This window comes from Sturnus vulgaris, chromosome 18, assembly GCF_052056855.1.
Source record: "Sturnus vulgaris isolate bStuVul1 chromosome 18, bStuVul1.hap1, whole genome shotgun sequence".
Lineage (NCBI taxonomy): Eukaryota > Metazoa > Chordata > Aves > Passeriformes > Sturnidae > Sturnus > Sturnus vulgaris.
Genome location: NC_142260.1, coordinates 9885606 through 9913548, shown reverse-complemented (window position 1 = coordinate 9913548; position 27943 = coordinate 9885606). Strand labels below are relative to the sequence as shown.

At 43.0% G+C, this 27943-nt stretch overlaps 1 protein-coding gene across 5 annotated transcripts; it reads left to right on the top strand.

The window, feature by feature from the left end:
* The first annotated feature begins 51 nt into the window (after nucleotides 1-51).
* On the top strand, nucleotides 52-27741 carry BTBD10 (BTB domain containing 10). Of its 5 annotated transcripts, none has more exons than XM_088175429.1 (9): nucleotides 52-155; nucleotides 7121-7279; nucleotides 19898-20091; nucleotides 20751-21036; nucleotides 22646-22748; nucleotides 23438-23558; nucleotides 24558-24755; nucleotides 25318-25428; nucleotides 26705-27741. In XM_088175429.1, the coding sequence occupies exons 2-9, from the start codon at nucleotides 7179-7181 to the stop codon at nucleotides 27013-27015; spliced, it is 1425 nt and encodes a 474-aa protein (XP_088031555.1). In that variant the 5' UTR covers nucleotides 52-155; nucleotides 7121-7178; the 3' UTR covers nucleotides 27016-27741. The 5 variants fall into 5 exon arrangements, with proteins under 5 accessions (XP_088031555.1, XP_088031554.1, XP_014737981.1 ...); XM_088175428.1 differs by having other exon boundaries at nucleotides 94-336; XM_088175430.1 differs by lacking the exon at nucleotides 52-155 and adding an exon at nucleotides 900-917.
* The last annotated feature ends 202 nt before the right edge of the window (nucleotides 27742-27943 follow it).

The window sequence follows — 27943 nt, the reverse complement described above, 5'->3', positions numbered from 1 at the left end:
GCGTCCCGCGCTCGCCCCGCCCCGCGAGTCTCGCGAGATGCGGGCGCTGCCGCCGCCTCCTCCGCTGCGCGGGGGCGGCTCTCCGGCTCTCGCGAGAGGTGGCGGCGGTGCCGGGCCTGGCGGAGCGGCGGCGGGAGGCGGCCGCGCCGGAGCCGGTGAGTGCGGGCGGCCGGGGGTGGCCGGCGGGCCTTTGGCACCCTTCAGCACCCTTCAGCCCGGCGTCCTGGGGCTACCGCCGGCCCTGCTGCAGAGCCTTTGAGATCGTGAAGGGATCCCCGGAGATCCCCCCAGTCCGAGCCCCGTCACGCGGAGCAGGTGGCAGCGGAGCGTGTCCAGGTGGGTTGGGAATGTCTCCTGAGGGGGAGGCTCCGGGAGCTCCCCGTCCGCACCGGCGGCCGCGTGCTGCCGTTCCCTCACCGCCAGAGCCCCGCAGACTGAGCTGCGCCTGCCGCCGTGCCCCGGCAGCTCTGTGTCATGAGCGGGCTGGGCACGGTTTGAATTCCTGGTTTTCGTCTTGCATTGTTTGCTGGTAGCACCTGCAGGCGCTGGGAGGCCTGTACAGAGCCAGTGGTGGTGTTCGGGTCTGCCTGACAGCCGTCGTGTCATTCCTGAGCAGTCATTTACCTACTCAAACGCTTTCAGAATGAGTTCAGTATCTTTATAATATTTTTTCTACGTAACCGTATTTTATTTGCAGAAAACATCAGCTGTTTATATCATAAACATATCATAGATCTGTCATAGTACAATTGCTTGTTGCAGTTGCCTGTCATTAGTTGTTTTCTTTACGTTCACTTTCGTTTATAGCTACTGTGTCTGCATCTTTTTCCTCTTTATCTCTGGTCACACCCAGTGTGTCACTTTAGAACCGTTTTCTTTCAGAATTTGGATCGAGCTCCATCATAGACCTCTCCCAGGTTTGTTGCTGTCTCTTGTCTGGCTTCTTTGTCCAAAGGAGTGCTTAAGCCTTGTGTCTTTTTGTTCTTTATTGTTGGCTGCCTCTTATGAATTCGAATACATGCTTAAAATCTGGCTTCTCTGTAGCCTTTTGACTGTTGACACTGTTCTCCTTACTTCTGTTTGCCTGTATTCTTCACGAATCACCTTCAGTGATTCATTTAAAGAGGACTCAGCTCGGTTGTTGCTTCAGCTTTGTTGATCCTTTCCCTCCTAGATTTGCCAGAGAAACCCAGTGTCCCAGAGAAAGAATTCAAATTATCAACCTCATGCTGTTCAGAGTCCATAACCTGGTGGTGCACACTTGTTATCTTTTCTCTGAGCTAGCTAAAACACGTGTCTCTATGTCATCTGGTGTTGGATACCTGGAATTCCTATAGCTTGAACACGAGTGCAGTCAAAAGGAAATGGATGGGGGTTTTTTTCCCTTTTTTTTTTTATCCATTGCCGTGTAGTTAAGGAAGACTGTTGCACTATGTTTGGCAGGTCTGTCAGTGTGTCTTGGACTGAGTCTCTTGCAAAACATCACAGAGATTTTGCTTTCTTTTCCTATGAAGACCCAGATTGCCAAAAGCTTTTGAGTGTTGCCCCTGGATTTGTACCATTTCTGTCTCCAAACCTCATCATGCATCCTTGCCTGTGCTCGTCATTGCCCTCTGTGCAGATGGTGCTGTTTGGGGCTGCTCTGGGAAGTGTTTTCAGCACGTTTGTGTTTGTGTCTTAATGCCAGGGAACCCGGGGGGGTTAAGAAAGACAACAAGCTAAAGCAGCTTTTGTATCCCACACTAAATTCCTTCTTGAAGCCCACTTTTCCTTTTAGGCACAATTGCATTTGAAAGTGGTGAACAGCTGATGTGTGGATGACATTGTGTGTTAAATTAGTAACAGATGTCATCACTGTTGGGTTTTCTGTCACTTTGTTATAAACTGTGTGTTTTTGCAGCTTGTGTGCTTCAGGCTGGGGCTGCTTTGTCCTGTATTCATACCCAAAAATCAGAGCTTCATTCTGTGCCAGTTCCTTTCAGCACAACTTTCCTTTAGCAATGTTGCTTAAATCTTGGCCTGGTGCACTTGCTTAGTGAAAGTAAAATATGTATAAAAGCTAATTTAGACTTCATTTCAGGTGTGAAAACCTGTGTGTGTGAATTCTCTTGCTCGCTGAGATGTGTTGTCACTGCTGGGTACAGCCATGGGTTCAGACCTTGCTTGTTCCTTCAGGAGCTGTGGTTGTTGCTCTGGTTCCCTTTCTCTCATCCCTGGTGCCAAGTGGGATGGAGCCCCGTGCCTGCCTGCTCTCTTGTGTTGGAGGGCCACCATTGGTGGGGCAGTGGTAAGGAGTTGGATTCTGCTCCCTTTTCCTGCTCTCAGAGCCACGATTCTGCTTTTGGAGGGAGAGCTTGCTCCATTCACGGGCCTTTTTTGCAGGTGGAGCTGGGCAGGTTTCCCACAATGAGCCCTAATACAGAGGGGGAGCTGGGAGTCACCTGCCTCTTGCTTTTTAGGCTTCCAGTGTCAGATAGCTGTTTAATCACTGTGTTCCCTTTAGGAATTACAAAGTTAAAGTTTACAGGCTAGTTACTGGATATCTCTTGTTTATGTTGCTATAGATAGGAATACCATCAGCTTCCTGTGACTGCTTAGGTTTTTTTTTTCCTTTTTATTTTTTTCTTCCTCCTTGCTCATTAAGAGGAGCTTCAATCCTGACCTTCTATGTTAATGTTGAGCCTGTATTGCAAAGGACATCTCTGAGCTGTGCTTTAATCAGTGTCAGTTTGATAATATTTCCGTGATAATAATTTATAAAGCTGTTTTATGTGCCAGAATTGTGACTGATGTCTGCACTAGTTTGCAAGAAACTCACTTGACAGGTATGGATTTCCATGGTATGTGGTGTTTGCATTATAAGCATGTGTGCTTTGAACTGTATTTCTTAATTAGGATGTAATGTCACCGTGCTTGCATTCCCAGTGAATCTGACTTGGAAGTTCCTTTTTGTTGTTGCTGCTTTTGTGCTTTGATGACTAGAGGCAGTGAACAGCAGACTGTCACCCCTTACAGAAAGTCTAAATATTTAATCTGAGACTTGGAGTTTTTGTCACAACTGATGCCAGGTTTTGTCCTTGCTGGGGACTTGTATGTTGGAGCTTCCTGATTATCCTGCTTCACCTTTCCGGTGATGAGGGAGCAGGTTAGAGCAGAGGAACTTCTGAAACCTGTCCTGCTTTAGAAATGCTTCTGACCAAAGCTCAGAGCTGAGTAGATGCCTGAAGTATTACGTGTTAGTTATTTGAATGTTGTCCTCAGTACTGACAGCAGGAGCCATCAGATCTTTGTTCTACCTGATGAACTGGTGGCCAAAGACATCCTGGCTTTCTGCCTCAAAGTTGCAGGGTACTGTGATCATCTTTTTTAGTAAGACTCTAGATTTTTGCAGCCTACAGGTATTCTCAGCAATTACAGTGTGACTGGCTGGCTGGAAATGCATTGATGTTGGTTTTGATTAGCTTTCCCTCTTTCCTGAAAGATTTCCAGAGAGCATTTTCTACCCCCTGCTGGCCTGCAGTGCCTTGAAAAATGCAAATCCTGCATTTCACAAAAGTGCATCTCCACTCCTGTCCAGCACCTCATGTTGTCTGAGTCTTACTTGGTCTGCTCAGCAACCTTTGTGCCTTCTATTTTGCCATGGCCCGGGACTGAATATGCTTCAAGTATTATTTAAAATAATCTGCTCAACATCTATCACAAATTAGTGTATGATACATCCTTTCATGAGCTCTTTAAGTGGTGCTGTAAGCACATTAGTGACTGTATTTTGCAATGTCTGGGGTGGCTCTACCACATCGACTTTTAACTTCTCAAACCCACTGGGTCTTTACAATTCCCTTGTATTTCAGTAGCCTACAACTTTCATAAATTAGTGATGATTCTGGCTTCAAGTTGATGTTAGCAAATCTGAAGTGTTCTAGCTGTCTGTGCTGAAAGCTTTGAAAATTAAAGTCTGCTTCCTGATTTCCTTTTATTCCCGGTGATGACTCTCTGGAGTATTTGCTTTCTGCAGAAGGGTATGAAGTCATTCTTTACACCTGGAGAATTGCTAATTAGCTAATTAGAATGTCAACCACTTTGGCCAATACTCCAATATTGTGTGATCTGCTAAGGGTATTTGGATTTGATTCTTTATTTTATGTGCTCCCAGTGTCTTTTCACCTTCACCAGCATTTCAGATGTGGTTCCTTGTTTTCATGGAAGGCCTAGAATGGTATTTGGGGCCAGGTACACTTGCAAGGATGTTTTTGTTTTTTTTCTTGTACACAAGGTCAGAATGTTCCGCAGAACATGCTTTGTTTATTGCCTGCAGTGTGAATCCATGGAAAAAAAACCAAAAAAACAAGCCACAGCTGAAATGTTCTTTTCTGCTATGGGAAAAAACTGGCTTTGCAGAAGTGTTTAAAAATTAATCAGGATGACTGGTTAGTTACTTCACAGAGTTTATACAGCATTTTCTAATTGAAAAAAGAAACTATTTTCAACAGGGCAAAACAAAAGAGTTCCTTATTTATGGTCTTAAAAGTTTGTTAAAACTTAAAACAAAATTGGGAAGTACATTTGTTTATAATCTGCACAAAAGCACTATCAGCAGTGGTCAAGGAGAAAAAATTGGCTGCCTTACAGCAAATTGTTTTTTAGAGGAGTGTTAATTGTTGAGATGCTGTGGAGTGGAGGATGGAGGGAAGACTGTCCACAGTGTGACATGCTTGGAACTAAACAAGAAGTTTCACAAGGTGTAGCTTTAGACATTTGGGATTGTTTCACTTCTTTGCATAGCTTTGCCCTGGTTGTGAGTTGGGTGCCAGCCTGCCACTTCATCAGTGCCACTGCTGGGGTTTCCTGTGAGCTGGGAGAAGGGAATGCTGTTCTTCATGGGAAGCAGTTCTATTTGTTTCTGTCCTTCTGTGGCATCTACTGTTTGTAAAGATTTGACCGTGGAGCTGCAGAGCAAAGCACATGGAGGAGCTGATCCTGCTCTGAACAGGCGTTTTCCTTGAAGTGTGTGTGGACCTGCATCTTCCTGCTGAATTTTCATTATAAGAAAGATGGGGAGAAAGCAGAGTGTGTGAGACAATATAAGGAAGTGGCTTTAAATTGGCCTTTCAGCTGCAGTTCTCATAAAAACAGCTGCTTTTGCACATCTTTAGAGTAAAAAAGCTAAATCCAAATATTGGCCTCTGTGCAAAGAATCAGAACTGGGTGCTGGGTGCCTCTTTGTCCTAAGGCACTCTGAGAGGGTGAGATCTATAGAACTCTTAGATAGCTTTAAAGGGAAGAGAGGGTTTGTGGAAAGAAGCAGAAGCTTGTCAAGAATCATGTGGTGGCCGGAGGTGCTGTGGTGCTTTGGCAAAGGCCGGAGTGGGAGCTGGGTGATGTGTCAGTGGGAGGGAGCTGTGGTGTCCCTGGGACATTGCTGCTCTTGGCTCTGTGTTCCACACGCTGCTGTTGCCACGAGGAGTGAGGCTCTCACTGTGTACCTGCCTGGAGACTCTCCATCTCATAACACAGTTTGGTGCCACTCAGGACACAAAGTGTCTTTATTCTTGTAGTGCTTGTGTATTGCACCTCAGTTGGGAACCACTGCTCCTGGATTTAGAAACCAGCCTTCCTTCCCCTTGTCTCCTTAATAATACTTTTTCTGTTCTGACACAGGTTGTAGGTTTCTCCTGATAAATGTGTGTAGATCCCACAACCTTCTCTGTGTAATATCCTCACACACTGACTGTGCTTTGCTAACCTGACTTTCCAGGTAATACACAATGAAATGCTTATCAGGACTTTCAATTTTTTTTTTTTCCATGAGAAAGTTGAGTATTTCCTGTCATTTTTCCTTTTCCTGACTCTGTATGGACACCCGACGATAGGAGTCTTCCAATCAAAGTGCATTTAATTGTAGAAACTGTAGCAGGAAAAAGACCCAACCCTGTGGTGGAGTCTGCATACTTTGTATTAAACCTGTTTGCTTGGGTAAAACTGAACACGAAGGCAAAACTTGGATGCAACCAACATTTTTAAGAAGCTTGTTCTCTTCTTCCCCTGTAATAAAAACTTTTGGGTCTAAATTTAGCTAGGAGAATCTAAATTTGCCAGGAGAGCTATTCCATTTTCCATGACTTAAAGGACAGTTTATTTGAGAAGTAACTTTGTTTTAAAGATGTCTCAATTGCTTTGGGACTCACTTCCACATATTATAAGTTTCATTGAATGTAATTCCAGTCTGTTAAGGGTGAGATGAGGCAGAAACAATGTTTCTACAATATGTAGCTTAAAATTGTAAAGGAACTTCATAGACTTCCCATTACTTGGAAGGTTTATCTGTCTGTAATTCAATTTTTTTTCCAGATGTTGTGCTGTGATCAGCTGCTCACTTGTGGCTGCTTTATCGTTTTTGTAACCAGGTCATTCTGAATTATCCAACTCTGTTACCACGAGTGTCACTTTAGAGGAATGGTTGTGAGCAGCCTTTGGAGATTGGCTGTCTCTGCTGACAGTCACAGGGTGGTTTGATCTGTGAGAATTCTAAAGGGAGCTGAACATAACATCACACCCCACTTAAGGAGGGGTAGTTATTGTATCTATTTTTATTTCGTTTTTGTGACTTCTCTGCAAAAGTCAGTGGAACAGGAGCACATTGAGTGTTTCTAGGGATTGCTGTTGATTCCATTTTGGAGTGAGCACTCAGATATAAATGTTAATTCTGTTTTCTTTTTGATCAGCCATTCAAATTGTAAAACTGTTGGTCTCTGTTCTCCACGTGGGATCCTCCTTTGAATTAACTTTATACATTTGAAAGAAAATCATGATGTGTTTGTCTTGTGTTTTATAACCAGTGACTTTTCTGTTTGGACACAGTGATTTTAATTGTTGCAAAATTGAAGTTGCCTGCCAGCATTTATAGAACTATATTTCTTGTAACAAAATACTCTTTTAAGTGCAGGTATCAGCAAAATGTGTAAAATATTATTGTCTTGCAATTTCTGCTTCAGTGTATCCTAATTTTCTGTAATCTGCATTTAAAAAAATCAAAACCTAACAACACTAAATTCTGCATGTCTGACTTTTTTTTTTTCCTGTGTGGCATTACCTAAAGGTAAACACTGCTCTCTTAATGTAGGTTGTGAGTGCTGCATGTGTGCTTTTCAGAGCAGTAGTGTGAGGAAGCTGGCAGTGGAATGGCAGGACGGCCTCATCCTTATGACAGTAACTCCAGTGATCCAGAGAATTGGGATCGGAAATTGCATAATAGACCTCGTAAACTTTGTAAACATTCAAGGTAGGTGCTGTGTCCCATCTATTGCATCTCAAAAACTACACTGAAAGTCCATCCTAAAGCTACTGTATCTGGTTGTGGCAAGTCCTGTCATAAACGTTGTAATTCTTCTTACCAGGAATGCTTCTTAATTATTTTGAAAGGTGTTTTCTGACCTGATTTGTCAGCTTCCCTAATCTGTGCTTAGATTTGTTTTGCCATGGGTTGCATTTTAGTCCTTTTTCTAAAATAAAACAACAAAAAAAACCCCAAACAAACAAAAAAACCCTAAATGCCTTGTGTGCATATCAAAACACCTGTTGAGTGATTAAATATATGAATTTTTGGGGGTGCTTGCTAGGAGTTAGATCCCTAAAATACGTGCAGCTTGTCCATGGTGAGAACTAATAGTTGCTTGCATGCCAGCATCACTCTTTGTAGCACTTTCTTTGTTAAGCTGTGTGTCATATCTTGCTTTGCTTGCATCCCTCACAGTAACAATGTTTTTTTAAAATGCTTCTTGATTTGACAAAATGATGACATAAATTAGTGTTTTTCCAGCGTACAGTGTTCAAAAATGAACTAAGCAAAGCACTTAGTCACCTTGCAAATGTATAAGAAGAAACATATTGCTGGAAAGATATTTAAGTATCCAAATAAGTGTGTATCTTTCAAGTACTTTGCCCTTTTAGAAGTGCTAAATATAACTGAAATGTCTCTGTTAACAAGCTAAAATTTTTAGTTATTCAAGCTTTCCTACTGGCAAGATGATGGGAAAAGAGCTAAGGAGCACATTCAATACCAGCAACTCTTTTCACATTTTAGTTGTGTAGCTGCAGATAAACTGGATTCAAGTGTTGTCCAAAGTACTCTGTAGGCAATTAATGCTGCGGGTTATTTTCCTGCCATTAATTCTTGAACGATTGTGAGAAATCCAAGAGGGCAGGACAAAAGAATGCAGCAAGTAATTAAAAGGCTCACGGGGAGCCCCGTGTAATTAGAGGGCTGTGCTGTGAATAATGGGGTGGTTAAGGGAGACCCGAGGAGGGTGGCTGGTGCTGCTGGTCAGGGTAGGTTTTTGGGGTGTGGCTTTGTACAGCTGGGGAGTGTTACTGGGGTGCTGGGGGGTGTTACTGGGGTGCTGGGGGTGTTATTTGGGTGCTGGTGTCTGGGGGGCGGCTGCTGCTGCTCCGTTTTTAGGATTTCAGTGTGGCACAGCCCGGGCAGTGACCAGTGTGGGTAGGACGTGGCTTTATGAGGCTGGGGTGCTTTAACCCCCTGATGGTTCCCTGCTGAGCCCAGTCCAGCTCTGAACCTCCCCCCTCCTGGGGATCTGGAATGAAATCTAAAACTGTCCGGGACAGATGAGCCCTGCTGGGCTGTTAGGAGCTGAAAGGGGCTCGTTAGCACCTGCGGGCACCGCAGATACCCGGGGGCTCTCTGTGTGACCAATTGAGGTTTCACAGCACAGAGACAAGGACACGGGCCTGATTTGTCACCTGTCAGGGACATGGCACTGCCACAGCAAGGAGAGAGGGGAACACGAGTCTCCAGCAACATCATGTGGTCAAAAAGGCTCTTGGGTGGTACTGCAAGCCTGGTGTCAGCCGTTCAGAATTGTCTCTAAACTAAAACTTCCCTGAAGGTACAGAAGATACTGAGTATCTTCTGAGACAGGGAAAACCCAAAGATTAAAGAATGGCTTCTTGGTCAGTTACAGAAATTATGGTGACGAGCTGTTTGAAATAAAGTGTGGTAGCTGGGAGAAGCTGCAGCCGGGTCAGTCCAGCCCAGAGGAGGAGGACACATGTCTGACCATGTGTGGTCTGGGGTGGATTATCTATTTTGGGGAAATGTTTCAATAAAAAGCTGTGCAGCTTTCTGCAAAGATTATTTGAGGCAGATAGGAGTTATCTCAAGGACGTCTGTGGCCTGTTGTTTTCAGAAAAGCTGCTGTTGATCATTTCATGCAATCTGGACTCAAGGGTCACACATCACAAGGTAGAAACCTATGCCTCAAAGATAATTGCAGCTATTGGAAATGTTTCTGGCAAAACACCATTTGTTTCCAATGCTGAACAGCATTTTTGTGGAAACTTAACGTGTATGCTAGGGATATAGTACTCAAGCTAACATCTGATCATTTTAATGTTTTTCCCCAAATAAAGTGTTTCTGGAAATTTTTGGGAATGAGAATCTAAATAATACTTTGACGTTGTAATGGAATAAGGGATAAGTAAGGATAAATATTTTGTTACCTTATTCCTTTGAGATACTTGATTACTTCAGAGAATCTAATTATTGGAAAATGGCATACTTTATTCAGAAGCCTGAACAAAATAATTGTATTTTGTGTGGCTGAATACAGACATATTACTGTAGTTTCTGACTTCTCCAGACAAGTGAAAGTCTATGTGAAAAATACAGCATGAGGGGGGGGAAATGCATTTGGAAGCTGAAATTGTAATAATTTAACTAGAACTGTTATGTTAAAAGGTTTGAGTACTCTAGTCTTGTTTGTCATACTTAAAATACGAGTATATTATCTTGATGATACCTTGTTATCATCAGGAAGAGAATACTTCTGGTTTGGAAAACATAATGGTGAAATTTTCGTCTTCCCCAAGAGTGAAATAAGAGCTTTGTAATAAATCTCAACAAGGGAGTAATATAGGAGATAGATGCTTAGCTTGTCACTTCTTGGTGCTTTGGAGTGCTTAATCCTCCAGCCTTAACATTCTTAAAATAGCTTAGATAATTTTCTTGACTCATAGAAACCATAATCTAGGGCTGTGAGCTGCCCTGTGTGTAGGGCTTGTGTGGCAGCAAGAAAAGCCACGGGTCTGTTTGGGGCTGAGGACATGGGGCAGGACTGTCCAAAGGGGAATGGATTGAATCTTTGTATAGGTCAGCATTATACCCTGTTCATTCTAGTTTGGTGAGTGTCCAGTTTTATAAACCTGCCAAGTTATACTGTTGTTTTCTCTCCTCCTGCTTCTTACTTGTTCTGAGATGGGCAATGGAATGGAAAACTCAGAAGGGAGAGATGTGGAAAATAAGGACTAAAAATATAATGCATATGATCCTTGGTATGAATCTGCAGAGCCTGTCAGGATGAATTTATATGGTGTTGAAGATGACTAAATAATCATACAAAGAGTCTTGTTTGTCTAAGCTATTACAGAAAATTCTTCCAGATGCTTTTTATTCAAGTACCTGAATAAGATGGAAGAAAATGTTCAGGAACCATAAGTTGAATTAGCAGTGGTGAAGGTTTAAACAAATGGTCTCTGAATTCATATTTTCATTATTAGGCGTTGCTGTCCTGTACTTTTTATTCGATTTTTCATCAGTTATTAGTTTCCCACATGTAATTTCTCTGTAGTGTTGGAGTTTTTGTTGTTGGAAGATGTTAATTCTAATTCTCTTGCACTGAGTTCTTTTTCTAGAGTTGTGGTGAAAAACCTTTGGCTTAAATTTGCCTCTTCCTTAAGATTTGTCCTGGATTTAATTTTCTAAATCTGCTTCTGTTTTAGTCCCTTTTGATAGTTTCTTATTTGTTTATTCTATTTAGATATTAATACATCCAAAGTCTTGCCTGCACTACTGCATTTATGAACAAAATGTGACTGTTTTGATTCTGTTGCCATGAGTCTTGGATCTTTGAAAATCTTCAATTGCTTTTTAAATCTTGTCCATAGATGAGAAGTTATTGTTAAGCTATTATTTAGCAGATGCTAAATGCTGGGATTTTTTTCCCCCCCAATATTATTTTTGCCTGCCGTCAGGATGCATTCATGGGTTGTGAATGGAAGTGCCACGTGTCTCAGCATTTTGTAAAGTACATGAAGCATCCCCAGAAGAGCCCCTTTCTCATCTGTGGAAGGATATGAGAATGTGTAATGTGTTTTCCACTGTGAGACAGGTTTTATTTCTCTTCCTGTGATTTCTGCAGTTGAACATTTTGCAGCATGAGGCAGGCCTGCACAAGGTATGGCATGAAAATAATGAGGCCTGATTTGCCATGGGCTCGGGTCATACTGTGCATCACCTGCTTAGTTCACTGCAAACATGCCTGCTCCTAATTGCACCCTGGCACCGGCAGATCAAAATCTCCTCATCTGGGTTTTGTAGGCTCCAGGATGGAAAGCCATCAGGAAAAACAGAGGTGGAATCCAGAAAAATGGGTTGCACTCAGTGAGAGCTTTCAAAAACACCAGTCTGTTAATCTTTTCTAAGGTACTCAACATATAGTGAGTGATCTTAGAGTTATGGGGACTGGGGTTTTTATTTCCTTTTTGACATCCTTCATGTCTGCAATGGCAGCACACACTAAATCCTCCTGAACTTCTTCAGCATCCAGATTGCCTTTCCCAATGTTATCAGATGATATTTGTGGTGGACTTTGGCACCTTTAATTAGGACACAAAGCACTTCAGAGGTGATTATGCTCAGAACTAGAATTTTTTATGGACAACTTTTCTCTTCATTGTTTGTACCTTTAATCTCTGAGAATAGATGTAATGGCTACATAGAGTTTGTATTTAGTCTCAGCTCTTTTGAATTTGAACTTCTGAAGCTGTTTTTTAATAAATGGAGATCCTTTCCAGTTCTAAGGAGGATAATATTACTCTGAGTTTCTTAGTTTGATTTTTATTTAACATCCATATTGAAAATGGAGCAGAAATTGGTATATAAATAAAGGCAGCCAGTGCTCTTTTATGAAGGTCTTGTGTTTAGGTAGCTTGGTAGAAGTCATAAGGTGTGAATGTGTTTTCTCTTAAAGGTTAAGTCCTTGCTGCTTTAAGAAATCCCTTTGGCAACTGAACACTCCACTCATGAGATCCTTTCCTGAAATGGAATTGCATTACTAAGAAGTACATTACTCATGGTTGAGAGAACCCACTGAAGACTGGAATTATGTGAATATTAACGAATTTTGAGGGTGGAAAGTGTTGACAGAGCTTCTGCTTTGAGCTGAAGGAAGATCCTGTGGCAGCCCCCAAATTAAGCAGTGAGAATTCTTTCTGAGGGCTCCCTTACATGGAGTCCCAAGTCAAGTGTAGCTTCTGGTCTGTCTCTGTAAGGTTTTGATGGGTCCGTGTCCTGTCCTATGGGGTTGTTTTGTGGGATTTGGGAGCCAATCCATCCATGGCATGCTCTTTCTACCTGATGTAGGAGTGAAGAAAACTCGTCCTAATTCTGCTGTGGAGAAGAGACATACAGAGAACCAGGGTACTTTCTCTTGCTGCTGGGGAACTGCTCTATTAGAGGCAAAAAATGCCTGAAAGTAGTTTTTCCAGCATGCTTTCCATGCAGCTTATTATAGCAGCGTCTTCCTTGGCTTATATTGAAGGGAAGAAAAGACTTTCAAGTCTGATGGGTATTCTTCCCCTGGGGCATGGGGAGGGTGCTGCTGTGAACCATCACAAGACCCTAAAACCAGGAGAAAATTCACTGCTTTGGGTAATTGAAATTGTATGAGGACATATGTTCCTTCCATGTGTAAAGAGCTGACTCTTGTGCCTGGAATGCCGATGTTCTCCTGCTTTTCTAATCACAAGTCTCTTATTTTTCGTACTGATTTCCCTCCTTTATCACAGCAGTCATTTGCTGAACGATCCTCCTCGTTTCTTCGGCTTGCATCATGTTTTAATTTCCATCCTATGACATCTTGATTGTTATTTATTGTACTACTTACTTTTAAGCTATTCCTCCAGTTTATTGTGAGTCCTTAGAACAGCCTGCAGACATTCTAAAAAGAATGACTTAAAGAAAGCTGTCTCATAGTGCCTAGTTATCCTCCCACCTAAAAGCCTTCAGAAAATTTTACTGTCTTGTAAATTAATTTAATTTGCTTTGTTGCTTTTTGTGCTTGGTGGGCTCGCCTCGATGACCTCTGTGAAAATGCACAATGATTTCTGACCGGTAAATGTATAGACTAATATAATCATCTGCTACTTTATGTTTAAGTTATGACAAAGAATAGTGCGTTTTCCCCAGCTTAAACTTGCTGGAAAAGGGGTGCTTGTAGTTAAAAAATGGAGGTTGTGCTGCCTCGTTCTCAAAAGGCTCTTCCTGTACCTGCTTATGAACTCAGTGTCAGGTGAATTCATTTTAAATATTAATCCGGGCAGACTGTACGGGAACAAACGGCCGTCCCCTGGAAGTGCCGTGGCTTTGCGTGCCGGGGCTGATCGCTGCTCGGGAGAGCCGTGCGGGGGGAAACAGCTGCGGGAACATTTCCCGGTGCTGTGCGGGACCGGAATGGCTGCGGGAACATTTCCCGGTACTGTGCGGGACCGGAATGGCTGCGGGAACATTTCCCGGTGCTGTGCGGGACCGGAATGGCTGCGGGAACATTTCCCGGTACTGTGCGGGACCGGAATGGCTGCGGGAACATTTCCCGGTGCTGTGCGGGACCGGAATGGCTGCGGGAACATTTCCCGGTACTGTGCGGGACCGGAATGGCTGCGGGAACATTTCCCGGCGCTGTGCGGGACCGGAATGGCTGCGGGAACATTTCCCGGCGCTGTGCGGGACCGGAATGGCTGCGGGAACATTTCCCGGTGCTGTGCGGGACCGGAATGGCTGCGGGAACATTTCCCGGCGCTGTGCGGGACCGGAATGGCTGCGGGAACATTTCCCGGTGCTGTGCGGGACCGGAATGGCTGCGGGAACATTTCCCGGTGCTGTGCGTGTGTCAGGGGAAGAAGCTGCGGGAACATTTCCCGGCGCTGTGCGGGACCGGAATATCTGCGGCAGCCGGCGCTGGCCGTGCCGTGCCGTGCCGTGCCGTGCCCAATGGCTGCGGGCCCGCGGCAGTGCGGGGTCACACGTCATGGCTGAGGCGCAGAAGCCCCAGACGCTCCGGATCCAGCGGGCTCTGCGAGCGGCTCTCCGCGCATCCTGCCGGGGAAGGTGATGGAGGGAAAAGTGAGGCTCGCTGATGGTGCCGTGAGCTACTGAGGAAGCGATGGAAATATCAAATATGCTGAACTTAACAAGTGATGCCAAAGGATGCTGATCTGGCTTTCAAAGCTGCCTTTTTGGAAGGAACGGAATTCCTTTGTGCTCTGATTCCGAAATTGTTCCCGTGTTTCTGTGTTTCCTCCCTGATAGACACGAGAGGAAGGTGAGTATTTGTTAACTGGAATAATGTGTGGGCATTATTCAGGGGAAGAATGAGGAAAAGGCAGAGTACTGTCCTTTGTGTGCACAGGTCAATTGAAATGCCTGCTGACAAAGAACAGGCTTGAGGGGGAGGAAGAGGGGCATAAGCGCTGTCGTTGTGTAAGTCCTGGCAGGATGAGCAGAAGGGATTTCTCCTAAAGCCTCAGAGCATGGCAGCTGTAACTTAGGGCACAGATAAAGCTCTGTAGCCTGACTCTACAAGTGCTGATTATGGGAATCGCCCTAGCAAAGGGTGCGTCTCAGTTTATATGTTAAGGAGAGTTAATATAAGTTTTAGATGATGGGGGAGAAAAAAGGGCTTAAAAATCATGGTTAATTTTCCACTGCTGTGTCCTTTTCATTTATTGAATGTTTCAGGGTGGGTTTAGGAGTAATAAGTATATTGGTTAAGCACCATAATTCTGTGTAGAGAAGAATTGGTTTTATAAAACAAGTATATTTATTGGCAGTATTCAGTAGGATGCACATGGAGTTTTTATGTTGGAATACATGCTAATTGTTTTGGCAGTAGGATTAATTCGGTCTAATGACTTCTTGTAATAATTAGTAATATATTCAAAGCAATCTGTTGTTATGTATAAAGACAAACTGAAGCTCTCCTTCCACAGATGACGCCAAAGCATCATTAAATTGAAGAGCATTTACATTTTTTAAAAACAGCTCTTCCCTTAACTACAAAAATAGGAAGCATTACCAGTATGACAAGTTGCCATTTCGATGGTACTTTTTTTTCTCTCCTTCACATCATATTAAATAGATTTGCTTAAATAAAACCTTGAGCTTATTTGGTTTTCTTCATGAGGCAACTGCTTTTAAAGAAAATGCCTCATTCCTTTACAAAATCAGAGCGTCCTTGATCCCTGTCTGAGGGGGGAAAATAATTTCTGTGGCTGACTTAAAGTTCTTGAATGGGTGTAGTGCACATGTTCCAATGTTCCTTTAGAGCCAGGGAAAAATGAGTATTGAATTTGTGAGTATTGCCAAAATACATGAATATTCATGATGTTGTTTGGTTTGTTTTGGTTTGAGTTTGTTTATCTGATGGCGTTTGTTTCTTTTTTCCCTGTAGGAAAGTAATTGATAAAGCAAGATGTTCTTCCCTTTCATAAACTTTTGGGTACTAAGTGGCCTTACATATATAGGACTTTTTCCAGCTTTAGTGAATGAAGGGGTGAAGGCTTAAAATGATATTTTCTTTGTTATTTTTCCTCTTATGCTTTTATATTCAATGCACTGTGTCATTCAGCACGCAGGAGAAAGTTCTGCTTATGGGTTGGTGCTGGTGGTCATGAGCTGAGGAATCCATTGGAAGCTGACTTTGCAAACACTTCAGGGTGAGATGGCCATTGTAGCTTCGGCTCTCTCCTTGGAGGCTTGAAGCCAGCTCTGTGCTGGCTCCACGGGGTGCTGTGGCTGAGATTTTGGGTGAATGCAGCCATGGCTTCCTGGCACCTGCAGCTTGCAGTGTTTGGCTGCTGTTGGAGGAGTCGTGGTGCTGTGTCTGGTCTGTGTGGTGCTCCTGTGCACCACAGGAGTTCCTGTTTGCCTGTTCCTCGAATGGGGTGGCTCTGCTTTGGTCAGTCCTGTACCCGCTGGTGTGGGTTGGTAGGGAGCTGCACCAACACGGCTGTGGAACTCCCCTGGGAATGCCAATTTGTCTTGCCTTCCTCCCTGGGGTCAGGTTTGTACATAGTCCCTCACATTGGTGGTGTGCAGTGGAGGCTTCGTGCATTCCCTGCAGAAACAAACTGCTGGTCCCACTGGCTTTGTTAGAGGGGGAAAACAGGATGTGACCAAGTCCTTCTATCAAATAAATCGAAATTACTTGGTAGTTCTGATGTCTTCCCTTTTCTTTGAATACTTGCAACTTCTTCTAAAGCCTCTTTACAGGAAAATAAAAGTCACAGATCTTCTTTCATATGTACTGGCCACAGATGAGCTCCTTTTTCAGAGTACCAGTAGAGCAGCTCAGGGACACAACTTCCCTAGTGAGGTATCACAGGGAAAAGCCGGTGCCTCTCTTCTGACAGGCTAAGCTCCACCTCTGTATTTGCTCTTTGTTCACATTTAAAGTCATGTTAATGTTCTTGTTCATTGTAGAGCAAAGTTTATTGAAGGGATAGCATTTATCTGAGTGCTCATGCTGTTGAACACATGGAACTTCAAGTTTGTCAGGTACATATCCAGCAGCTCAAAGAACTAGTTTTTGTGAACTGTGACTCAACAGTGATGAGATTTAAGATTGACATTTTAGATGGCTGTTACTAAGATGAATGAAGATTCGTGATTCAGTCAGTGCTTTCTCAAGCCAAACTGCTTGAATTCTCAAAAATCTTGCAATTTTGGCTTGCATCTTGTGGCTCATAGATGATGCATCATCGGTCTCACAGTTAGCATTAATCTGTACTTTAAAGGAGGAAAGTGCAACATAGGAGCAAGCAAATGAGTGCTGTGGCCAGCTGCAATTTGAACAGCCCTTTGAAATTATTTACTAATCTATCTGTTTCAGAAGTTGATTTACTATTCAAGGGTGGTGGCCTCATCCAGCTGGCAGCCTCTGCCTGTCCCCGTGTGGTGTGCTGAGCTGAACTGATGGCCCAGGCTCTGCAGGGATGGCCGTGGCTGGCAGCAGGAGTAGGATAGATCATCTCTGAGCACTGCCCCTCTCCTCCAGGCTTGCTGGCTGCTGGCACCAAAGCAGAAGTAGCCCCAGTTGCCATTTGGGGAGGTAGAGCTGTGCCTGACATGCCCTTCCTTGGGGCACGGCTCAGGAGGACGCGTGGTGCCAGCTGAGTCAGTGGCTTCCTGTAGCACCTGTTCTTATCAGCTCCTGCAAAGACATCATTCACCAGGGTTTGCCCTTCTTCACTGGGAACTCTGAATCACTGCTTGGAGGCTAATGTGGCTTTAGATGCTTTGCTGGATTAAGAATCACATTTTAATTGCCTTCTCTGTTAAAGGGGAATTCGTGTTTGCTCTGCCAAAACGTGTGATAAGCCTGCATCCCATTACAGTGGTTCAGTTTCATTTTCTAGCGTGCTTCCCTTATTTAAAGCAAATAGAACTCTTTAGTGCCTGAGAAACAGTGAGTCATGCATTTTGATACTATAAAATGTGACACCTGCAAAACTCTGTTTTCTCACAGCATGGTTGGAAATGTTATCAGGTCTAGGATCAAAGCTGTGCTTCAACAGAGGCCTGATCACATGAGGCTTTATTGGGATTTACAGAGATGTTTTGTCACCAGACTGCTATGTAGGTGTTTGAGTACTCCACACATACATACCCCCTTTTGAGGCACCCTTGATTATACCACAGCATGCAAATATAAATGCACAGATGAGATACAGACCTTCTTTAAAAAAAAAAGAAATTACCATTTTTTGGAAGTTTAGCTGTAGTAGTAATGAATATTGTCATGTTTAAACTGGGGCTAGACTTTAGTCTTGAATTCGGGACTATAATCCATGTATCTAATAATTTATGGGGGTATTTTGTATCTCTTAAAATGGTTATATTATGTATGTATGTATCTATCTCAAAGGAAAGGTGCAAAATTTTTTTCCTAAATTGTTGATTTTGTTTTGTTTTCTTGGAGGTTTGTAGATCTCACTCTGGCAAGCTTTTGCACATTTCATTTTAAAAACAAAGAATTTACCTTTCTCTAATTGAGAGGTAAAACAAGTAAGGAGACATGTTAGCCATGCTGAAATGTTATAAATCTTAATACCTTCAGAACTGCATTGGAAGTCCTCAGGAAATTTCCTTTTAATGGAAGTGCTTGGATCATTATTCTTGTACTGTAAATCTGAGTGTTTTCAGCCAGAAGCAAGGCTTGCAGTTCTTCTCCCTTGTTCAATAGACCTTTGGCTGACTCCACATCCCAAAGATGCATTTCTTACTGCAGCACATTTTAAGCTTGGCAGGAAACAGGATTGCAGTAGATTCCCTCTGCACCAAACTTGTGCTTTGTGGACAGGAGATCCTGCCCTCCTTGAGGCAGGGCGGGGAGAAGCTCTGTGCTGAGAACTCATCTGTCACGGCCTTTTTGTTCTCAGTTAAGCTCCTCTTCCTATCAATCACTGAAACTTGAAACTGCAACATCTCATGCTAATGGAAAGCCTTGATTTATTTTTGGTCACTACTTCTTCTAAGCAACCTAAAAAGAGGACGCTGCTCAACCTGCTTGTCCAGTGAATGCTTTTATATTTGTTGTGCTTGTCTTAGCCAGGCCGTCGTTGTTACCTCTCTGTGTTCTCCTATAGCATCCCTGCAGTCGTGGTTTCAGGGCTCTTGGTAGCACTTACGGGATCTGCAGGCTACCAGCAAGTGGGGCATTGAGGTTCCTCTGGGAAATCATGACTCTGCTTTGTCTGTCACACCTTGTAGCTCTGCAGGTGTCTGTCTGGGTTATCCACTACCCGAGACTTTGAGAATTTCTTCAGTTAAATCCATAAATAAGGACTGATGTCTCACACTTGGAAGGTAAACAGCAAATGAACTGCTTTAGGAATTCCAGTGGGGTGCAAGAACAGAGACGTGTCTGTGCTGTCCAGACATAAATTTGTCTCTTTTAAAGGGTATAAATAGAAGATATAAGGATTTTTGGTAAATTCAACAACAGCTGTTGCAAGTTGATTTTTAATTTTTAGATAGTTTCTGAGAGCTGTGGATCTCAAAAGTTACTAGTTTTGTTGGTTGGTTTAATAATTGCAAAATGTAATTGATATCTTAAATTGAGTAAGGTAATTTAATCACAGTCTAAAACATCCTAAGCTATTACATTAAATTTGCTGGTTTGGGACAAATATCCTACTTGTTACTGAGAGTCTGGTTGGTCATGGCTTTGAGGGTATAGTTCATACTTGCTGCCTGGGTTGTGGTGGCTTACTATTGTTCTTTTTAAGAATAAGTGAAAATTCCAAACAGAATGTGCAGAGGCAAACTTTTGGCTGGCGTGTCTTGATGGATCCCCTCCTTTAAGACTGACTACCTTTGCAATGAGCAAGTTGCAGGAAAAGTGGAAAGTCAGCCTGTGGTCTGAGAAGGTTTTGCCAAAAACAGGTTAGAAAAAAATGACCCCTAACTTCTAATTCCATTCTTTGATTAGAACATTTAACAGTAAGAATCATAATAAAATGCTCATTTGTATTTGACCTACCCGTTCTGGAAGAGATTTGTGTGAGTGCATCTTCACAGTCAGGCTCAGCTGATCAGGTGCTGTCTCTGTAAATCACACAGCAGCTAACAGGTAATTCCTGCTGTCTACTTAATTTACAAACAAGTAATTATTTGTAAATAAAAACATTAGTACAACAAAGCAAATGGAGCTGGAAAATCCTAATCTTGGAAACATGTCCGTGGAGTGTGTGAATGCCTTGAAAATTTAAATGTATAATGTCTGTGAAGTTTTGAAATGCTGACCATGTCACTTATTTCTGTTTTCAGCACCTCATCCCGTGTTGCTAAAGGCATAGACTACACCAAAATGAGCCTCCATGGTGCCAGTGGTGGACACGAGAGGTCAAGGGACAGGCGCAGATCCAGTGACAGATCTCGTGACTCGTCCCACGAAAGAGCAGAATCTCAGCTCACTCCATGCATCAGGAATGTCACTTCACCAACAAGACAGTATCACTCTGGTGTGTGCAGATCTCTGCATTTCAGGATTAAAATTCTCTAAATTGGAGTACTGTTTGGTTAAAGGAATACAATAAAAAGTGTTAGTCATTGATGGCACAACATACAGATTCCTTACGTGTGCTCTGGGCTGGGAATACCCTTCCTGGATAGGCTGTAACTTCTTTTTCAGTGCAGTGTCTATTCCTACATGATGCTCTTATTTACTTCAAATCACAAGAACAATCTAATTTTTTGAAGATAATTGACTGAATACTTCCCCCTTACTGTGTAGGGTCTAGATATCTGGAAATAGAGGAAATAGGGATTTTTTAAAGTGACAAAACATGGTTTGTTTCTTTGACCTGTAGCACCAACTGTGATGCAATAGCTTCTGTTTTATGTTGAATTCCTTTCTCAGTAGTAGAGTAGTAAATTTTCTTTGTAAAGGCTTTTGGGGAAGGTGAGGTGGATTTGATGTCTAGGTGATGCAGACTTCAGAATCTCATAAATGGGCAGTTGTTTTTGAAGGCTTCTTTAACCAGAATAGATTTAACCAAAATAATTTGTACTTCTCAAATGGTTGTGTTTTGTGCCTGGAAAGACACAAACTGTATAGAACTCAGGTAAATCTCTAATTTCATGTCCTGTTTTTTCTCCTCCTGCATCGTTGCCACTGAAGATCGCGAGAAGGATCACAGCTCATCCCGGCCCAGCAGCCCCCGGCCCCAGAAGACATCCCCCAATGGTTCTGTTGTCAGCATGGGCACCAGCAGCAGGAACAGCAGCCAGTCCAGCTCAGATGGCAGCTGCAAGGCTGGTGGGGAAATGGTGTTTGTGTATGAAAATGGCAAAGAGGGGGCTCGGAACGTCAGAACTTCCGAGCGAGTAACGCTCATCGTGGACAACACCAGATTTGTTGTAGATCCCTCCATCTTCACTGCACAGCCTAACACAATGCTGGGCAGGTTTGTTTCTTTTTTCCTTAGTCCCCAACTGTTATAGAAAGCCATAAATCCATTGTGGGTACTTAAACTGTTTAAATAGCTGTTGGACTCATTGCTGCAGCTGATCTTGCTGATGTTTAATATTACCAGTTGGCAAATGTCTTTAAGTAAAAATCAAATGCAAGTTCTCTGGTTTTGGCAGGGAAGCCAAGAGATGTCTATTACCTAGAGATGACAGCTGATAAATAAATTACCATTTCATGAAGTTCCCATTTCTTTCTATCTTCCTGGGCATTGCTTCTGTGTTCAGTCTGCCTCATTCTTCCTCGTTTTTAAAGCTAGGTGCTTCATAAAACACAGTGGCATAGTGAGTGTAGACAGTTTCTTTCAAACAGCAAGGAGGAAAATCTTGAAGGAATTTATTTTGCTTCGTGGGCCTACCCTGACAATGTTCATGCTCAGCCCACTTATCTTCTGAAATGTCAAATAATCAGTATAACAGCCCTGAGCCACTCATCAGAGAGGCTGAATGCTCTAAATGATCAACACTTGAATGCAAGCCTGCAATATGTGTGTAATGTTTTCTGTAGAAACTATAATGGGCAACATATTTAACATGTTTTCTTGGCGGGAAAAGATTCAGTACTTGACTTGCTCAAATTCTGGTTGGTTTTGCCTTGTCCAAATGCAGAGGGAACCACTTAAAATCTTGCATCAAGAAAGAAAAGAAAGGCTTGTCTGTATCACTTTTGATTTGGCTTTTTTCATTAAAAAAGAGATAATTCTCAGCACACAAGGATATAATCATATTTAAAATACACCTATATAAACCTCTTTGCCACAGCACAGGTAATAAATATGATTAAACAATTTCTGCTATGTTTAAATCACTGCAGCGTGGGATAAATAGTACCTAGGATTCCTGTTTTGTGAAAAGTTGGGTGAGTCACAGAGAAGGCAAGAATTTCTTCTGTCTAAACTGTCGAAGGGAAATAAATGGAAGTAAGAATCAATAGAATTAAATAATTGATTCAAAGCACTTGTATATTACACAATGCATGCATACATGTAAATATCCAGACAAACTGGAAGCGTATCAGCTGAAAAAAAGCAATGAAATAGTTTTTTTTCCCATGCCCAGCCTCAGAGTAAGTGGTGCTGCCTAATGCAATGGATTTTTTGAGCATATGTGATGCTGAGTTATTCTCCCTTTGGGGTTGGTTCAAGGAACAAGCTTATTTTATCTTCTGCTAATTGAAAAGTCGGTTAATAGAGATACGGAAATACCGCTCTAACACGCAGGTTATTTATAAACCCACTTTCCCTCAATGTCAGTCTGCAGGACACTGAGCACAAACAGTTTGGGACGTAAAAGTAACTATAATAAGAATGTATCATTTGCCTTAAGCCTGTATCCTGTGAGACTGCATTTTTCTAAATGTTATTTCTTGAAGAGTGGTCAGAAAAGACACGTCTGATCATGAAGTGAAAAACATAATCCCAGCTGAACAGAACGCACTGCTTTTCCCCTGCAGTTTCTGTACAATTTCTTGCATTTTATTTTTCCTATTTGCAAACAAGAAAACCGTAGTAGGGAATTCTAACCCAAATTCCTTTCATTCTTGAGCAGGATGTTTGGATCAGGCAGAGAACACAACTTTACACGACCCAATGAGAAAGGAGAATATGAAGTTGCTGAAGGAATTGGCTCCACTGTATTTCGTGCTATTCTGGTGAGTTCTTAGGGGCAAATACTGTGAGGACAAGCACTGTTAGGAAGTAAAACTGCTTGGTTTAACCCAGATTGCATATCTAGATTCTGTGGGTGGCATAGATATTGCTCTTTATATTTCTTAGTAGAGGGAGGAAATGCTTGATATGAACCCCCTTTTCCTTGACATGAACATGTGATAGTCAGGGAGAGATAAAGTACACATGAAAGAAACAAAAAATTACTGCTGCCAGCAATCAGTTCACTTTTTCATGTGCATTTAGTTCACCAAATTCAGGTATATTCCACCCTTCTGGAGCTGAAATTAGATGAAGCAGAATACTGAAAGTTAATTTCTCCCAGCCAGCAGGAGTAAAGCAAGCTTCTTATTTAATATCCACAGAAGAAAGCAGAGCTGCTGGACGGCTTTGTCAGCAGCCTTGGAATGAGAAGAGCTTACTGAAACATAGATAAAAGACAGCAAAATTATCAGTGTTAGTAGTTATCACTTAAATAACAATTTTAACCAGAACTCACTGCTCTGAATGCAGCTGTGAAAACTGATAAATTTGAGGACGGGAAGATTGACAAAGTTTAACATTTGTTACATTTTGGGGGCTTTCTTTGTGGAGAAGGTATCATGAATAAAATTATGAAATGTTTCTGTTGGTGGATGTTGTGCATTGTGTTTTTTCTTGGTGCATCCTGCAGGATTACTACAAGACTGGGGTGATACGCTGTCCTGATGGGATATCTATTCCTGAGCTCAGAGAAGCATGTGACTATCTCTGTATCTCCTTTGAGTATAGTACTATAAAATGCAGAGATCTGAGTAAGTACAGAGTTTATTAAAATAACTTGAATTATACAAATTGACTTAAGTGCGTGTGTGTTAATTCTAAACCATGCCCTTTATTGAGATGAAGAAGATGGCTGGCACTACATGAATAAAATCTATCTCTTTTTATCTCTTATGTAATAAAGCCCTAAAACCAATGGCTTTATGTTCTTTGAAAAATAATGTCTGATACTTCAGCGTCTGATTCTGTGCTCTGGTCACCCTGTGGAATACTTAACTCTATGATTGCATTTGCAGTACAGATATAATAACATTCAGTGGTCCCTTTTCTTGCAGAGGACAGGGAGGATAATTCTTTCAGCTCCTTGCCTAGGAGAACAGGCTGTCTCCCTGCTGCCAGTAGCACAGCTTTACTGTTGGAGTGAGCTGCTCCAGGGTTCCCAGCCTGTGCTGTTCTCTCCAGCTCCTTCACCCCTGAGCCTTGGCCTGTGCCTCTGGCTGCTGTGCTCTCCCTGTGTGTGCAGGGCAGGGCCAGCCTGTGGCATTCCTGCTGGGAATGCTGTGCAGGACACCAGTGCCTTCCTCAGCAGGGCCACCCACCCTGCCACATGCCCCAGCTCTCTGTCCTTACAGGGATTTAGCAGCTCCTGCCATGAGGGCTTTGAGAAGCTTTGGGTTTAAGCTGCTGCTTATGAAACGTGGGTTGTGCACTCTGCTCTCCCAGCAACTGGCTTAAATGATGTTCTTTTAGGAAAACCAAGAACATCCTTCCACAATTACCAAATGTTTAGCAGTAGTAAAATGTAAAGGAGGTCTCAAAGTCACTCCTGTCTGCTCAATACCATGTTAATATCTGCAGGACAGGCTGATAAATACTCAAACAAGGTCTGAACTTATGTAAGCTCATAGACTGAATGTCTCTACGCCTGTCTGCAGTAATACTACAAGACAGACAGATCTGCTCTTTCTTATTGCTGCCTTCATCTCTTTACCAAGCTCTCAAATGTGCCTATGCTTAAAATTTTCTTCTAGGTGCTCTCATGCACGAATTGTCAAATGATGGTGCTCGCAAGCAATTTGAGTTTTACCTGGAAGAAATGATTCTGCCATTAATGGTAGCCAGTGCCCAAAGTGGGGAGAGGGAATGCCACATCGTTGTGCTGACAGATGATGACGTTGTTGACTGGGATGAAGAGTATCCCCCCCAAATGGGAGAGGAGTATTCACAAAGTAAGTTTATCCTCATTGTTCCCATCAAGCCACACCGTGGTAGAGGTAGCAGTGAATGTGCTGATTTAAAGTTGTTGTACGGAAATAATTTGGGTAGTTCTGCTTAATATTTTGTTTAATAGATGCACATGTTGCTTGTTATGTTCAAATGTAATTAAAAAGAGAAACTAATTTTTATTATTGAAGTATTGTCAGCCAGTGAGGGGGAAGAAACACTTCTTCAGAAAGAGCTTGACGAGAGAAATGGGTAGGAGTCATGATGCTGTGGGAGAACAACTAGAGGTTTTTTTTGAGGAAAAAAATAATGTTACTATTTTTGGAGTATTACAGTTGTGTGGATGATAAGTTTAAGCACCTGTAAATGGACTATACTTCCTTGCAAGATGTACACCCAACCATTCCCCAGTATCTTCAGCTGGTTTTCTCTAGAGTTCTTGAGTTTCTCCCCCTCTTCTGAAATAAAAATATTGGAGTAAAGCAAAACAGTGGAAAAGATGAGTTTTTGTGTTTTAAGGCTAGAAGGTTACTATTTGACTTTTTTCTCATTAAAATGTATTTTTAGTTATTTACAGCACGAAGTTGTATAGATTCTTCAAATACATTGAAAACAGAGATGTGGCCAAATCGGTTCTGAAGGAAAGGGGGCTCAAGAAAATCCGACTGGGCATTGAAGGTAAGGGAAGCAGTGCTTGTACTCTCCCTCTTTGGCCTTCAGGCTCTGCTGCACTTCCCTGCTTTATGGTTCTGTCTGTGGCTGGAAAAACAAGGGGTTGAGTTGTCTTTCCTGCTGAGGCTGGGTGACAGAATGGCCACAGGGGGAATGGTTGGTATCCAGCAAGCAACAGGCCCAGCTAGAAAACCTGATTGTGGGCTCTACAATGGTGTCTGAGCTGTGTCTGGCTGCTGGACTCTGTGCACACAGTTTAGGTGCTTCCTACTGCCTTCATGACTTGCATCTCATGCCCTTTGCCTTTTAGTTTCCACACAACATCTCTGTGCTTTGTTGGAAGTAACAGTGCATTTGTACAGCTTTGGATATTGTGTTCTTGGCCTAGTATCCAGTCCAGGGGTAAAATGAAAAATGTCATGTTTAGTGGCAGGCAAATATTTTCTTTCAGGAAGTACAAAACTATTCAGTGGATCAGTGAGGTGCAAGAAATACTGATCTGAAATAAACATCATCTAAGTTAGGAGGCTGCTCTGTAAAATCGCACTGAGTAATCCGATTTTTATCGTGAATGTAAGAACTGGGTGTCTTTGCATTACATTTTTCTTCTGATTGTTGACCCAGATATTTTAGAATCCAGCCTTTATAATTAGCAGGATTTCTATCATTCACTTGCCAAGTTGTCATAGTTACATTTGTAATTTGCCAAGAAAAAAGCAACTGCTTGTAACTGGTAAGCTCTAAAATAACTGATTTCAGCTGAACAAGGTGGGACCTGTTAGCTAAACAAGAACTAGTCCTGCCTGTAATGCTGGCTAGTAGCAGGTTATTTTTGATGGCACTTCTTGGTTTGACAAGGAGCAGCTGTGGCACCAAACTGTGATGGTGATGCCCTGTAGTAATATGTAAAATGGACATTATTGTTGGGGCACAGGGGAGAGGTTACTGAACACAGCAAACCATTTGCACTGGCAGAGCCAGTGGATGCTGTGCTGTGTACAGGCAGTGCTTGTGAGGCTGTGCTGTGTACAGTCACTGCTGATGGGGCTGTGCTGTGTACAATGAGTGCATTTGGGGCTGTGCTGTGTACAGTCACTGCTTGTGAGGCTGTGCTGTGCACAGTCATTGCTTGTGAGGCTGTGCTGTGTGCAGTCACTGCTTGTGAGGCTGTGCTGTGTGCAGTCACTGCTGCTGGGGCTGTGCTGTGTGCAGGCAGTGCATTTGGGGCTGTGCTGTGTACAATGAGTGAGTGCTGATGGGGCTGTGCTCCTGCCTTTGCCAGGTTACCCCACGTACAAGGAGAAGGTGAAGAAGCGGCCGGGCGGGCGGCCCGAGGTGATCTATAACTACGTGCAGAGGCCGTTCATCCGCATGTCGTGGGAGAAGGAGGAAGGGAAGAGCCGGCACGTCGACTTCCAGTGCGTGAAGAGCAAATCCATCACCAACCTGGCGGCGGCAGCAGCCGACATCCCGCAGGACCAGCTGGTGGTGATGCACCCCACGCCGCAGGTGGACGAGCTGGACATCCTGCCCATGCACCCGGCCCCCAGCAGCAGCGAGCTGGAGGCCGAGGGCCAGAACCCCCCGCTCTGATCGCGCTGCCCCACACAAGCATGCTCCCTCAGTGACTGTTCTCAGCTCATGCCACACTGCAATGCCAGTTTCTCCATTGTGTCCCGGTGTTTAGGATGTTGCAGCAGGGGCCTGGCAGGGCCCCGGGGGTGCCTGGTTGCTCTGGGAGGAGCTCAGCTCCAGCGCTGGGCTCGGTGACGTTCGTGTCTGTGTTTACCAGTAGGTGTGTGACGTTGGTGACTCGTGAGCTGGCCTGGCCCCGCTCCGCGGCCCTGGAAGCAGAGTGGGAATTGATAGTAGCACTTTACAAATGGTTGAGAAGTGGAATTTGAAGCCATTTTTTATAAATGCACAATACTAACAAAGTGCTTCTATCAAAGGTATTAACTGTACATAGTTTTGCTCTGAATAGATTGACCCTTTTAAAGTTATTGTATATGGTTGAGCACAAAACTACTTACTCTTGGGTTTTTGGATTGAGGACGTGATTCAATGACCCATGTAACATCTTGTTCAAGTTCTTTAGTGAATTTTTTCACTTGTTTGCAGCGTGAGCCATGTTCAAAAATTGTGAACAACGGACAGGGGCTTTATCCTAAATTTTGCCTTACCTTAAGCTGTTCACAAGTATTTATTTAATACATTTTTCATAAGTGTCATGGAATAGGAAAATGCAAATGGTTCATTCTTCATTTATTAATGATTGTAAACAAGTTTTTCATGCAAATAAAATTTCCATTATTTTAATGGGCTTGAATTATCTCCGAGTTATGAATTTTGCGAGTAGTTGCTTTTCTTTCCTCAGGGGAAGGATGGTTAATATGAAGTGAAAAACAGGTATTTCTTCAAGATAATCAGCCTATTTCAATGCACCTGCCTGTTGTGCTTTTCTCAGGATAAACCTGGATGTAGGAGTAAGTAACAACAGCTTCTCTGGGAATTTACTGTC